Source organism: Schistocerca nitens, chromosome 6 (genome assembly GCF_023898315.1).
Source record: "Schistocerca nitens isolate TAMUIC-IGC-003100 chromosome 6, iqSchNite1.1, whole genome shotgun sequence".
Classification (NCBI taxonomy): Eukaryota; Metazoa; Arthropoda; class Insecta; order Orthoptera; family Acrididae; genus Schistocerca; species Schistocerca nitens.
In genome coordinates this window covers 233,648,963-233,664,850 of record NC_064619.1, presented here as the reverse complement: position 1 = coordinate 233,664,850, position 15,888 = coordinate 233,648,963, and the positions used below count along the sequence as shown (strand labels likewise).

The 15,888-nt window shown below is 37.3% G+C and overlaps 1 protein-coding gene across 1 annotated transcript in view; it reads left to right on the top strand.

The window, feature by feature from the left end:
* LOC126262867 (fatty acid synthase-like) overlaps positions 1-15,888 on the top strand; it is a 379,208-nt gene that overhangs the window by 348,536 nt on the left and 14,784 nt on the right. Inside the window, exon 33 of the mRNA XM_049959735.1 lies at positions 8,143-8,373. Within this exon, the coding sequence (XP_049815692.1) occupies positions 8,143-8,373 (231 nt within the window). The remainder of the gene's footprint in view (positions 1-8,142; positions 8,374-15,888) is intronic.

Sequence of the window (15,888 nt, the reverse complement as noted above, 5' to 3'; positions counted from 1 at the left end):
AGGAATTCGATTTCTCGGACCACTCCATGTTAACAGTAGTGTTAAGACATTTTATAAAAGGGATGGGAACAAGGCTGTACAAAAGTAATCAAAATCTAGTACCTTAATACTAACAAAAAACAATCTCAGAAAACTAACACCAGCTGAGCATAACTAACTGGGACAAATTATTTCAAAGAGGTAATTCCAAAACCCAAATAATTTACAAAACATTCTGCAACTATTTAATAGGTATGGTAAAAGCTCATTTTGTTCAAAACTAGTATCATAAAACAAAAAAGGATAAAATGTGGTACACCAAAGAGTTGGAGAATTTAAAAAATAAGCTAATGCTGTTCAAGTGTCTTTAAATAGTAAACAATTCTAATGAAATTAAGAACCTAGGAATAACCACTAAGAAACTGTATAAGAAAGAGATACAATTGGCTAAACACAGATACAACACTAATGTCATAAAAAATAGTAAAAACCAGTGCAAAATAGCCTGGTCAGTAATTAATCCTGTTAAAGGTGAAATCAGAAACTTTCATAAGACAGTCCCAATACCAGCAGATACGTTCAACAAATGTTTTATAAACTGCACTGATTAAATCAAAAAGTTGATCAGTAAACCCACAATAATGTCTATCGAATATCTTAAGAGCACAAAGTTAAATCATAATCAGGCAAAACACTCATTGAAACACTTCAAAGAGGTAAGCTAAGATGAAGTTCGTAAAATTGTCAAAGACATGAAAAATGTATATAGTACAGATATTTTTGATATGTCAAAGAATATACTGAAAGAAATTATACATTACACTGCAGCACCATTAACATAGTCTATAAGCTTGTGCCTCTTAGAAGGGGTTTTTCCTGATCCTCTCAAACTATCCAATGTGACTCAAGTCTTTAAGAAGGGTAGAAAATTTGATCCTGCAAACTATAGGCAAATTTCTCTTATTCCAGTAGTAATCAAAGTCTTTGAAGGCACAATGTATCAGCAGATGTATAAGTATCTAGAAGTAAATGATATGTTAAGTACATCAGAGTTTCGTTACAGAAAAGAAAAGTCAACTATACATGTCTTAGAACTCTTTGTGAGAGACATTTTAGCAGCATTCGAGGACCATGCTCACATACAGGTAACCTTATCTGATCTGAGCAAGAATTTTTGCTGTGTTGACCACTCTGGTTTGCTCTCTACACTTGAGTACTATGGAATATGTGACAAAAGTTTAAAACTCATCAAATCATACCTTAACAAAAGGAAGCAAGTGGTGAGTTCAGGAAGTCATCTGACAAGCACACTTGAGGTTTAATGCAAATGGTGTACTGTTAAATGAGAAAAAGATCGAGATTGTGTGGTTCAGACCATCAAAGACTGTAAAAATAGAAAAATAAAATGCAAAATTTTTAGTTATCATACTTGACAATAACATGGAACTCTGATGTTGAACACATAGTGGTTAAGCTGTCAAGAGTTATACAGAGGGGTCCAAAAAATGTATCCACTGTTTTAAAGTCCATAACTTGCAAACTAATTGATGGAGTTGTCTCATTTTGGCGAAAGTGTAGCTTAAAGTCCAACTTAAAGATATCACTGTAGGTGTTCGAAATGGTCACCATTAACATCCACAAACAAACGATGCCGCCAAACTGCAGCCCGAACTACTGACTGCAACATGTTCAGTTGGAATGTACGATGGATTCTCAAAGTTTTTGTTGATAAACTACGTCCTTTAGTGTTCCCCACAGGTAAAAGTCCAGAGGAGTTAGGTCTGGGGAACATGGTGGATACTCCACAGCACCTCTATTGCCTATCCATCTTCCTGGTAGATTTTCGTCGAGATACGTCCTAACACGATCTCGGATGGCAGGTGAAATGGATGTCTGAAGCTTCTGAAGGTACACCTCACCGGTAACTGTGCCATAAAAGAATGGCCCAATCAAGCCCCGGTAAGACAACCAACACCACACATTTACTGTACCATTGAGTTTGAACTGTGCCTCATCAGACAACACAATCATCTCTGCAAACTCTTCATCGTTGTAGTAAACCACACGCAGTACTCCATTCCACGATCTGGGTCATCCTCGTTCATTGCATGTAGCAATTGTGGGATGTACAATGCTTGTGTGGCAATTGCCGCAACTACAAACTATTACAGTACTAAAGATGGGACAACTCCGTCAATTAGTTTGCGAGTTATGGACTTTTAAACAGTGGATACATTTTTTTGGACCCCTCTGTATATCTGCTTAAGAGACTGATGTGCTGTGTGACATTTGAATATGTAAGGGCAGCATAATTTACTTTTTAGCAATCAGCTTTAAGGTATGGGTTAATACTCTGGGGAAACAGCAAAAAAATAAATGAAATTCTGGTGATCCAGAAGAAAGCAACCAGAGTAATGGCAAAGGTAGATAATAGGGCACATTGTAAACCATTGTTCATGAAATATAGAATATTAATAGTTATTAATCTATATATATTCTTGATAGTGTTAACTATACATGGTGGTCCATTGATAGTGACCGGGCCAAATATCTCATGAAATAAGCATCAAACGAAAAAACTACAAAGAACGAAACTTGTCTAGCTTGAAGGGGGAAACCAGATGGCGCTATGGTTGGCCCGCTAGATGTCGCTGCCATAGGTCAAACGGATATCAACTGGATTTTTTAAAATAGGAACCCCCATTTTTTATTACATATTCGTGTAGTATGTAAAGAAGTATGAATGTTTTAGCTGGACTACTTTTTTTGCTTTGTGATAGATGGCACTGCAATAGTCACAAACATATAAGTACATGGTATCACGTAACATTCCGCCAGTGTGGACGGTATTTACTTTGTGATACATTACCCATGTTAAAATGGACCATTTACCAATTGCAGAAAAGGTCGTTATCATGTTGATGTATGGCTATTGTGATCAAAATGCCCAACGGGCGTGTGCTATGTATGCTGCTCGGTATCCTGGATGACAACATCCAAGTGTCCAGACCGTTTGACAGATAGTTACATTATTTAAGAAAACAGGAAGTGTTCAGCCACATGTGAAACATCAACCATGACCTGCAACAAATGATGATGCCCAAGTGGGTGTTTTAGCTGCTGTCATGGCTAATCTGCACATCAGTAGCAGACAAATTGCGCGATAATTGGGGATCTCAAAAACGTTGGTGTTGAGAATGCTACATCAACAGCGATTGCACCCGTACCATATTTCTATGCACCAGGAATTGCATGGTGTCAACTTTGAATGTTGTGTACAGTTCTGCCACTGGGCACAAGAGAAATTACGGGACGATGACAGATTTTTTGCACGTGTTCTATTTAGCGACGAAGCGCCATTCACCAACAGCGGTAACATAAACTGGCATAATATGCACTATTGGGCAACGGAAAATCCATGGTGGCTGTGACAAGTGGAACATCAGTGACCTTAGTGGGTTAATGTATGGTGCGGCATTATGGGAGGAAGGATAATTGGCCTCCCATTTTATCGATGGCAATCTAAATGGTGCAGTGTATGTGATTTCCTACGTAATGTTCTACCGATATCACTACAAGATGTTTCACTGCATGGCAATGTACTTCCAACATGATGGATGTCCGGCACATAGCTCACATGTGGTTGAAGTGGTATTGAATAGCATATTTCATGGCAGGTGGATTGGTTGTCTAAGCACCATACCATGGCCCGCACGTTCACCGGATCTGACGTCCCCAGATTTCTTTCTGTGGGGAAAGTTGAAGGATATTTGCTATCATGATCCACCGTCAATGCCTGACAACATGCATCAGCACATTGTCAATGTATGTGTGAACAGTACAGAAGGCGAAATACTCGCTGTTGAGAGGAATGTTGTTACATGTATTGTCAAATGCATTGAGGTTGATGGACATCATTTTGAGAATTTATTGGATTAATGTGGTATTTACAAGTAATCACGCTGTAACAGCATGCGTTCTCAGAAATGATAAGTTCACAAAGTTACATGTATCACTCTGGACCAACTGAAATAAAATGTTCAAATGTACCTACGTTCTGTATTTTAATTTACCAAACCTACCTGTTACCAACTGTTCGTCTAAAATTGTGAGCCATATGATTATGATTTTTACAGCACCATCTATTACAAAGCAAAGAAAGTGGTCCAACTAAAACATTCATATTTCTTTACATACTACACGAATATTTAATAAAAAATTGGGGTTCCTATTTGAAAAAATGCAGTTGATATCCATTTGACCTATGGCAGCGCCATCTAGCAGGCCTTCTGGTTTCCTCCTCCAAGCTAGACAAGTTTCATTCTTTGTAGTTTTTTCGTTTGAAACTTATTTTGTGAGATATTTGGCCCAGTCACGATCAATGGACCACCCTGTATACTTGTTGACATGCCAAATTGAGGTGCAACGAAGCAAAGGCTTGACTAAAATACAAGAATCTGTACTTCTCTGCTCGTGCCAAAACACAGATTAGCAAAAACTAACAACAGTGTAAGTACATGGCAATTAAGATATATGACAAATTACCTAAACATGCCTCGAGCATGCTAATCAAAATACTTAAGGAAAGGTTACATAACTTCTTGTTAACTAACCCATTCTACTCATTAGAAGAATTTTTAGAATCCACAATATTAACTTAAATGCGTAAAGATATATTTTAAAATTTAATAGGTTAAGTGAACTGATGAAGTCTATTGCATGTAATAATGATGAATGGCAAATAAAGAATCTGAATATGAATATGAGTATGAAGAGGGCTTTTTTTTATACAGAGGCTTACTCCCTCTCCATTTTAATTAAAAACACTTTAAATTGGCAATAATTAATCACCATTTCCATAACTTTGCCAACTTATTCTGCAAATGTCTGTGCACAAAGGACTTCTTGATGAATTAAGTAGGGGTAAATATCTATCTTAATATTTTCTTTCAAAATAGGAACAAATCTGTTTCTCATCATACTTTCTGCACCTTCTGTTGGAGCTGAGACAACTTTATTGAGTGGAATATGATGTTTTTCAATGCACCTCATTACTGCATCTGCCGTATCTTTAAGTGTTTGATCTTTGGTCATCAATAGTCCTAAAAGTCCACTGCTCTTTTTTTTTTTTTTGCATCACCAACAGGATGTTTAGTACTAAATGATACATGTTTAGCTGTAAAGTTTCTCTCTGAATTTGATTTCTTGTTACGAGCCTATTTTTTGTGGCCTATGAGACAGGTAGGAAGGCCATTTAAGTTTTGAATAAATGTGGAGTCTTTGGCCATTCAACTTTAAATTCATGGTTTTCATCCCCCACTTCCCTTTTTTCTTTCTTTGTGGACATGTCAAACGTGGCACCTAAAACAATATTAATTTTACAATAACAAAGCCACCAGCACAAAATAATTACAATTCTTAAATTCATGAGAAAAATACCTATAGGTTTGCTGCTAGTTGGAAAATTACATGTAACTTAATGCTTCGAGTAGGTTCTTCTGTTGGCCACACATGATTTGTGATGCAACTATCACTAACCATTGCACAATGGGATTGCTGACTGATTGACTGACTCAACTTGTCCAGGAACTGTTTATACCTCAATCATACATACAGGCAGATTGAAACTTCATGGCTCCTAAACCTGCAAAATGGTAGTGATTGTGGGGAAAGTGCTGCTGGTGAGGGTACTTTGGAGGGGAGGCAAAGTGAACTGGACAGAGACAGGTGGAATTGCCAACCACAAGGGTGCAGATCTTAAATAAAATTAAAGTCTTTATTGTAGAGAGACGTGCTCTGAAGTAATACATTGTACAGCACAGTGCAGAGATACAACTTTACTCTATGCATTGCATTTTATGTTTCTGGAAATATTTTCTCAGTGATTCACTTCAGAACAGTCATCTCAAGATAATGACACATAAACCCCATCTAAGTATGAGAAAGTAGACATAAGAGACCTATTCATATCTACAACTATTTTTATCTGTTATTAGGGGAAGCGCAACCAAAGGTATGTATTTTGTGAAAACTGTAAAATTTTGTACATAAGTTATACAAAATTTTTGGAAGACTTCAAAAAACTGCTGAAAGATGGTGTTGTGTGCTGTGCAGTTCATACACTATCAGCATGCATAATCACACTGATCCTCAGCAAGCACATCACAGTCTTTTTAAAATGTTCACGACTTGCAGTGTGGAGGTGGTGCAAATAAAAAATGAAATGTTCCATCACATGCTCTAGTGTCTCAATGAAAATAGATTCAGGTGCCATACAAATTGCTCATTCAAGCTCATCCAGTGTGATGTGATGGTACCAATAGACAGTGTGTCTCAATATGCCCAACAAAGGTAGTCACAAGTAGTCTAATGAGGTGAATATGGACGCCACTCCCTGCGCCAGTAAATTTGCAATAATCCAGTCCAGCGACTGTTTTTCCAAAGTATTCATGAAGGCAGTGAAACACCTGTTCAATGCCATGTGATATGGCCCTTTCTTGCATGAACAATTCGATGCCTGGTTGATCCTTCAACACTAGCTGTGTGGTGACAACATGTTTCGAAATTGCAACATAATGTCCACTAGTGATCATTTTTTGTATAAAAAAGATGACCCATTAATATCTATGCTGCATACCGCAACCTAAACAGTAACATTGAGAGAGTACAGTGATTTTGATTCACATAAATGTCGATTTTTGGAGCCCCAAAATCATCAGTTTTGTATATTCATGACTCCAGTCAGGTGGAAGTCTGTGAAGCAAACAATGTGAGAATCTGATTTGCAAAGTCAACCCTCTGTTGAACAACTTACAGGTATGGCCAGGCAGCTTTGGATTTTGAATGGAAATTGCACTGGGAAACTTTGAGTCAGTCTTTGCTGTAATTCTTTGGACTGATTTCCTTGGGTTTTGCTGTATAATTCCAGAAACTTTGGAGACGTTTTCAGGAGTAACTAAAGTTTGCCTGGGACCAACATTCCCCACTAGATCAGCAGCCATGCTGCCTGTCTGTTAGAATTTGGTGAAGAGGTTGTGAATGGTTTTCACATGGGGTTATTTTGAAATGTTAAATCATGTTTGAAAAGTGCATCTTATTGCTGTAGCACTGTGTTCTAACCTGTGGCATTTAAGTAGCAGAAAAACACATTGTTTTAATGGAATACATGATTTCAGCCTCTTTGTTCAGTACAGCAACCTCCTTTCACATTTCAGTGATGAAACTGATCACTCTGAGCTGCAGCGCACTATTTATAGGCACTATGTGCTGTGATTACAGCTTTTCAAATTATTTCAAAACTTCTGTATAAAATTCTTACAACATTAACAGTAAAAATACTATTTTCTGCACTCTTAGATCAATCTTAGTTTTCAAGATTTTACTTTTAAAATCAGGGGCTGCTTTGCTGCACATCCTGTCTTTCTACGTCACCATCATAATCTGTTTCAATTATTTCAGACTCAGAACTTAGAGTTCTTAGTAAATCACATTCCAAATGATCCCCTGTTAATTCATTGTGAACATAATAAATCTGTTTTTCTTCTTTTGCTCAATTGTGCACTCTCTTCCACACTTCATAAGGAACATCACCAACTCTTCAAAGGACTAGATATTCCTTCCACTGCTTCAGTTTGCATAAACTTTAGCACATCAAAAATTATCTCGTATTTCTTACTTCAAACCATTATACTCCCCCACTCTTGAAGACACTATACCATGCAGAAAAAGTGGTGTGGGGTCAGCCAGTGCACATGGCATGAGTCACTGCTGTCTTTGGGCACTTCTTCAAAGTAGACTAGCCCAAGCCAAAAACAGACTTCTGTGCATGTGTCATGAAGTTTCCGTTGCACTGTACACCTGTGACCATACATGGTATTTTGTGGGAAAGCGACACTCAAGGAGCCAAAGAGCTGCAAATAGCTCATGAATCATGGTTTTATGAACACTGGTATAGATCAATGGAATTTTCAGTGTGTCTGGTTCACTGGAGATATACCAAACTTTAGATTCCAATGACAGCTCGTATCACTTAATACCCCATATATCATTTTTTTAAACTGATCTATAACTGATATGTGTTAAGCATATTATTTAACAGCCTCATTTGTTGTACAATAATTTATTTATCTATGTGATATTTATCTCAAGTTTGTTACATTACAGGAAATAAAAAAAATCTGGCCAAAGGGTGTTTATTTACTAATAGGTGACTCATATGGAGGTGTGTTGGCCCTAGAGATAGCAGCAAAATTAGAGAAGAATGGAGACACAGTGAACCTATTTCTTCTTGATGGAGAACCTAAAGCATTAAAAACGGCTGTCAAAACCCTTGGAGAAGGCCCGCAGTTGCAAAGTAACATCATCCACAGACTGTTACGAGTTTCATCAGAAAAGGTATAAATGCTTGTATGGTACACAAGCAATAATATTTGTGGAATATTATACTTGAGCTCAGCAATATATATAATTAACATTACCTATGAAGTGACTTGTTTTGTGGCTGCAGTTTGAATTATCATTATTTCTGTTTATCCTTCTTTGTGTGTATTTAGTTGTATTTCTGAAGTAATTCCTGAAGTTATTTAAATGATGTTATCATGAAATTACACAATATTGAGAAATTGGAAGATATGGTTCAGAGAGAACTTATGAAATCTGTATAAATAGATTCCACTCAAACACAGAGCAACTCCAGGAAGAGCTGCAATGTATAACCTAAAACTGTATGCTGGAGAAAAGCTGGGCAATTGAAAAGTAAAGCAAATGTGAAAATGTGATTCACAATGGTTGGCAGGGTTTTCAGAAATCAGTCATTTATCAGTGAATTTCTGAATGCTGAACTCATTACAGTAATTTGGATCATCTATTCAGGGGCCAACAATCATTTAACACATTATGCACAATGGTTTTCAACATTTTAGACTTTCTCAACACTAGTCACAAATCCATATTACGACGGATAGTGTTGCAAGAGATTTCAAGAAACAGTGAGTGGAATTTATATTACACAGGAAAAAGTTTTCTACATTTCCACTTCTAGAAGGATTTTGTTTTCTGAAAATGTTGTTAAGGGAAGAGGTGTATATCCCCAGAAGTTCTGCAACCAGCCAGTTCAAGTGAACCGATCTAAGTAGTCTCATATCCCTGACACTAATTTGGCTTCTTTCAATTTCTTTGAAAATATGGCAAGAGAAAATGTGCTATCAAAACAAACATCATGCATATGAACCACAAAAGAAGAATAATATAAGTGTGAAGTTAGAAAATTACGTTGTGATTCATGCAGTTATGGAAAGCAACAGTGTCACAGTTTTCAGTTACATTGGCAGTGATCCATTTAACATGGGGTGTAATCCATATATATATACACAGTCTGACATGTGCAGTCACAACACTCACTACTGGCACCCCTGGATGTGAGAAAGCCATGCGTAAGATTAATTTTTGTTTCTAATATTTTTCTGCTTAATTAATGAAATTCTTATTATATTGTATGTTACAAGCATTTGCAAGTAGCCAAGAGACACAGATGATCATAAAATAAATGTTAAAACAACCAAATATCACTAATTCAATGACAGAAGTGACAACTTATTCATGAAAAAGTACTTTGAAACGGGTGTACATTTGCAGCTTACCCATTTGAAAGCAAGAGTATATAAACACATATTTCTGTCATGGGGAGCTTATAGTTCTGTTTTTGTCTGTCCTATTATGATAGGTACTTTCTACATCTACATCTACATGGTTACTCTGCAATTCACACTTAAGTGCTGGGCAGAGGGTTCATCGAACCATTTTCATACTACTTCTCTACCAGTCCACTCTCGAATGGCACGTGGGAAAAAGGAACACCTAAATCCTTCTGTTCGAGCTCTGATTTCTCTTATTTTATTATGATGATCATTTCTCCCTATGTAGGTGGGTGTCAACAAAATATTTTCACATTTGGAAGAGAAAGTTGGTGATTGAAATTTCGTAAATAGATCTCGCCACAAAGAAAACAGCCTTCATTTCAGTGACTGCCATCCCAACTCGCGTATCATGCCAGTGACACTCTCATCCCTATTGCGTGATAACACAAAATGAGTTGCCTTTCTTTGGACTCTTTCAATGTCCTCCGTCAATCCTACCTGGTAAGGATCCCATACCACACAGCAATATTCCAGCAGAGGACGGACAAGTGTAATGTAGGCTGTCTCTTTAGTTGGTTTGTCACATTTTCTGAGTGTTCTGCCAACAAAGCATAGTCTTTGTTTTGCCTTCCCCAAAATATTATCTATGTGGTCTTTCCAATTTAAATAGCTCATAATTGTAAGTCCTAGGTATTTAGTCGAGTTGACAGCCCTTAGATTTGTGCAATTTATCGTATACCCAAAATTTATCGGATTTTTCTAGTACCCATGTGGATGAGCTTGCACATTTCTCTGTTTAGTGCCAATTGCCACTTTTTGCACCATAGAGAAATTCTCTATGGATCATTTTGTAATTGGAATTGATTGTCAGATGATTTTACTAGATGGTAAATTACAGCGTCATCTGCAAACAATCTAAGGGGGCTGCTCAGATTATCACCTAGATCATTTATGTAAATCAGGAACAGCAGAGGGCCTATGACACTACCTTGCAGAATGCCAGATATCACTTCTGTTCTACTCAATGATTTACCATCTATCACAACAAACTGTGATCTCTCTGAGAGGAAATCACGAATCCAGTTACACAACTGAGACGATACTCTATATGCATGCAATTTGATTAATAGTTATTTGTGTGAAATGGTATCAAAGCCTTCTGGAAATCAAGTAATGGGGAATCGATCTGAGATCCCTTGTCGACAGCACTCATTACTTCATGGGGATAAAGAGCTAGCTGTGTTGCACAAGAACGATATTTTCTGAATCCGTGTTCGTTATGTATCAATAAGTCATTTTCTTCAAGGTTATTCATGATGTTCAAGTACAGTATATGCTCCAAAATCCTACTGCGAATCGATGTCAGTGTCAAGTGAGCAGTTGTATATGATTGCTAAGAAAGGCATTATTGTGTCTGCATACTCTGAAAGGAACATGACTGGTGTACCATCTGGACCAGAAGACTTGCCTTTCTTAAGTGATTTGAGTTGTTTCACATTACCCAAGATATCTACTTTTGTGTCACTCATGCATATAACAATTTTGTGCGGAGTCTAATGATTTGCACATTCTCACAATTAACTCAACTTTGTAATATACCAATATGTTTGTAAATATAATTACTTTTGACCCAAAAGCAAATATGTTGAAGATTATCGCCAATTGTGACTCAGATGTACAATCAATTCTACTGGACCCATTCCATTTGACAAGCGGTCTCAAGTAGAACCTAATTAAGATAACAAATCATGTTGTTGAAATATTATGCATGAATGACACTGATAGCTAGCAGAATACTAACACCTCAAGATTTTAATAGATTGCCAGGATACGTTGAAGAATTACAATTATGAAATATGTTTCATCTGTGTTGGGAAACAGTTTTAAGCTTTCGGCATTCTATTACCACATCTGTGTGGTTTCCCCTTCAGCTACAGTTGTGATGGCTTATTAGGTACGTTAAATTATGTAGGTGTTTTGCTATATACAAGTTTCCTACGTTCCAAATACACTGATTGGAGTGTAAGTGTAGTAAACAGATCTTTACTTGTGTTCTGCAGAAGGTCAGGCCTTTTGCTGTTTACTATCCAATTTTTGGTTCCCATGGGCTTTAAAAAACTAAAGAAAAACAGATGTGGTGTCATTTTTTGGTTATTGCTGATTTTCATGATCTTATATAAGCTCCTCATTGTTGGGTTGTTTGGGGTAAGAGATCAAACAGGGAGGTCATCGGTCTCATCGGATTAGGAAAGGACAGGGAAGGAAGTCAGCTGTGCCCTTTCAAAGGACCCATCCTGACATTTGCCTGGAGCAATTCAGGGAAGTCAAGGAAAACCTAAATCAGGATGGCCAGACATGGGGCTGAACCGTCGTTCTTCCGAATGTGAGTCCAGTGTGCTAAGCACTGCGCCGCCTTGCTTGGTGCTCCTCATTGTAAAAGGTATTTTACAAATTGAATGGTATTTAGATAACGCTATGCCAATTGGCCCAATAACCCCCCCCCCCCCCCCCCCTCCAAACTTAATCAATTTTGAAAAACATTTAGCAACAAAATTATAAACACACTATTTAAAATAAACTACTTAAAGAAGAAATCTACAAAAAAGGATAATATTTTATGGAATTATGGTAATTTATTATGTCAACAAAGAATGTCATCAGTTGAATGGCTTTCTTCTTGCCTTGTTATCAGCAGACACATTTATCACATGTTCGAAGTCCAGTTTCATAGTCAGATCTTTTTCTGTTGTTAATATAGCCAGTTCCAAGAACTGAGAAGGATTGTCCAACAGAGCAGTTAATTGCTAGTGTGGTCAAATAAATTTGCATAGCAATTCTGCGATTTGGATAAATATCAAAGAGATATTTCTCTCTTAGCATTTTATTTAAGACTGGTAAAGATGGACCATTCTTGTATCCAAAACTCAGAAGGAAGCTTTTGAGATGGACACATTCTGTTCCAAAAGAATCCTCTGTGTCCCCTGAGTAAATATGCTGCAGCTGTTTTGCATCATTATAGACTTCATCAGGGTCCATTTCCATCAAACTGGATAATAAAGAGAACTTCTCAGAAAACTCTTTGTAGACACCAAGATGATTATTGAGCTCTGTGGATAGTCTGTTCAGTATAATTAAATAATTGGTCTTCAGTAGGTAACCTTTAGATTTGCAAACAACTGTTTCATTTTCAGACTTAGAGTTTGAGTCATCAAAGAACTTCTTTCGTTTCTTCACATGTTTTTCTTGAGTTTCATTGACTTGCAGAAGATGTTGTATGGTCCCCAGTTTTCTCTCTGCCAACTTTTTTCACACTTCAAAAGACTTAGTCATCTCATCTACAAAAGTCAGAAGTGAAGTATAAAGTTTCACTACTGCAGATATGTCAACTTCTTCTGACTGTAGTGCTGCACTGAAATGTTCCAAAATGCTCCCCCATATTGTAGCCATGAATGCAATATTTTTTGAGTTAAGCTGTTGATATTTCCCTGTTGCTTCTAATTTAATAACAGCTTTCTCACTTTTATCTTCAGAAATGCATGTAAGAGCTTTATTGACTGCATCCCAAATAGCATTTAAGCTTTTGCAGACATCTTTTCAAAATGGCCATCTTGTAATGCAGAGAGACTTTAAACTCAAGTTTTCACCTTCGAAAATTGTCTTTAGAATTTTCCAGCATTGTGTAGATGCCAAAAAAAAGTGTTAATTGTTTGTAGCAGGTCAAAAAATATTGTAGCCATTTTACAGCATGTGGCTGCCCTTAATCCTACCAGATTCAGTGAATGAGTGGAGCAGGGGATGAAAAATGCCAAGGGATTGAATGACTTGATTTGGGCTTGTAGGCCAGAATAGATCCCTGCCTATATCTAGTCCATGGGAGTTAAGGAACATGAATACAGCATCTGCCAATTCTTTCCCAGTATGTCCAGCATTTCTCATAAATTCTACAAGTGGTTCTTGTGGTTGACGATCTTTATTTACATATGGTGTAACAAAACTCAACTGATCACAGTGTGAAACATGAGGTGTAGAAGCCACAATAATGGAGAAATACTTTGCATCAGCTATGTCCTGTATGATCTTTACTGTGAGAGTCTTCCCCATAATATTGATAATTTCTTCGCAAGTGCTAAGTGATAAATATGAGGTGTTTCAGGTTTCCTTTACCCTGGTTTCCATATGCTATATGAGCAGCTAAGAATGGATCAATTTCAGGTATCAGCTCTAAACACATCATAAACTGACATTCTTTGAGGAACCAAACTGTTCTTCATCTCCACGAAATGGCAGTCCCCTTGAAGAAAGTTTTTTCTCTGCAGCCACTAGCCTCTGTTGCACATTTCTCCAATAATGTAAACATAGGCCTCTGCAGCTGTTGTCACAGTCAATAAAATTCTTCTGGGTTTGGGGCTGCATTGTCAGCTATAAAATTCCAACATTTTGGTGACTATTGCAAGTTGCGTTCCTCATGATGTATTGCTAACTGCTGAATGGGCACTAGTTTGATTACATATATACTATGGAGGAGTGTTGTCATTGGATATGGAGGTGAGGAGCTCAATTTCCTATTCACTGATTTCCAACAATGGCAAGTAGTAAGGGAAACTCCAATGGAAAATGCCTATTTCTGCCAACGACAACACACAATGCAAAGACCCATAAAAGTACACCTAATACCCTTTCTCCTCAACCCCATATCCAATGACAGCACTCCTCCATAGCATATAAGTAATCAAACTAGTGATCATTCAACAGTTAGCAACACACCCTGAGGAAGGTGCCTTGCAATAGTCACCAGAACATCAGAATTTTCTAGTTGAAAATGTGGTCCCAAACACAGAAGAATTTTATTGACTGATTTCTTCAATGCTTTTTTTCTTCTTGTAGCTGAGTAATAATTTTTTTATCAACTCTACATAGAGTATTTCCCCTTTGTCTGAAACTTACAACACAATCGCGATGTGCATTGGAATTTTCATGTTCAGTTACCCATTGATTAGCATATTTCCAACCACTAAAGCCACTTGTAGTGAACTGGGATGAACCCCCAAACAGTTTACATGGTGCACAGTAAAGTGATCCCTGACTGGGTGAGTAAATCAAGTAATCACACTGCACAATGTCTCTATTCAACAATTTCCTTTCAGACAAATCCTTGGAAATAAATCTTCAATTCTCAGAACATGCATGCTCTGAGTGCACAAAATCACAGTTTCTATTCTGATTAAATCCTAATTGTACTACATGATCTCGTGTTTTGTCACTGATTTCCCAAAAGAAAGGATCTTTATCAACAGTAGAGTCTGATGTAACTTCCCCTTGCCCCAACTCTGGCTCACTTGCTGTGGAATTGTTTGTATGTTTGTTATCAATTTCAGAGTCTCTATCGTTGAGCCTTTCACCACAATTGCTGCTGAACTGTGAATCATTTGTAGGTGTCAAGTTTGCAAGATAGGAAGAACTTACAGGTAGAGAATCTAGTCTTTTGTTAAGGAAAAACATTTGTAGCTTTGGTGTTTGATCTAATACTTCCTTTTCCCTCTTCCTCCTTTGTTCAAATAATTTTCTGTAGCCCGCACCACTGAGACATTTCCTGCTGTCCATATTCACAATTACATTATGTCAAAACTTCACCAGATTAATTAAATGTGAAGGGGGAATATAGACAAACAATGATAAAAGCACCAAACAGAAACCAAGCCACATCAACACTACATATGCATTCATGCCTTGCCACACAAAAACAATTCATAGGCAGTGCTGCCATTGCATGATGTAGAGATCCCACCCTCTACCTACCGTTTCCCCCTCAGATTCATTCGAGTTAAGGTATCACAAACTATCGAAATTGTTATACTCATTTCAATTCCTTTGCAAACTCTAATGCTTTTTGGGTGTTTCATTGTTTGGCCACCTGTAGTGCTAGTTGACATCTTTGCTCGCTTCAGAAAACTGCATTATGTGCATGCATGATGATCTCTTTGGAGCACAGTTTTAAATGCTGTGGAACCATCAGAATAAAATCAGTGGAAGACAGTTTCAACCATCAATAGGCCACAAATCAAATAGCAAATGGCCAGTCAGAAAGCCCAGCAACTGGGGAAATGGTGCACTCAAATGCTTTAGGGCAGTCAAAACAGTTTTGACTTAACTCAAACAAACCTAACAATAATTCCCACAATCATTGCTACTTTTTTATCTGCACATGTAAATTTGTATGTTCAAAATTTTGCTGGCCATTAGATTTCGTTGCCCCTAAGAATCAGCCGCCCTGGGC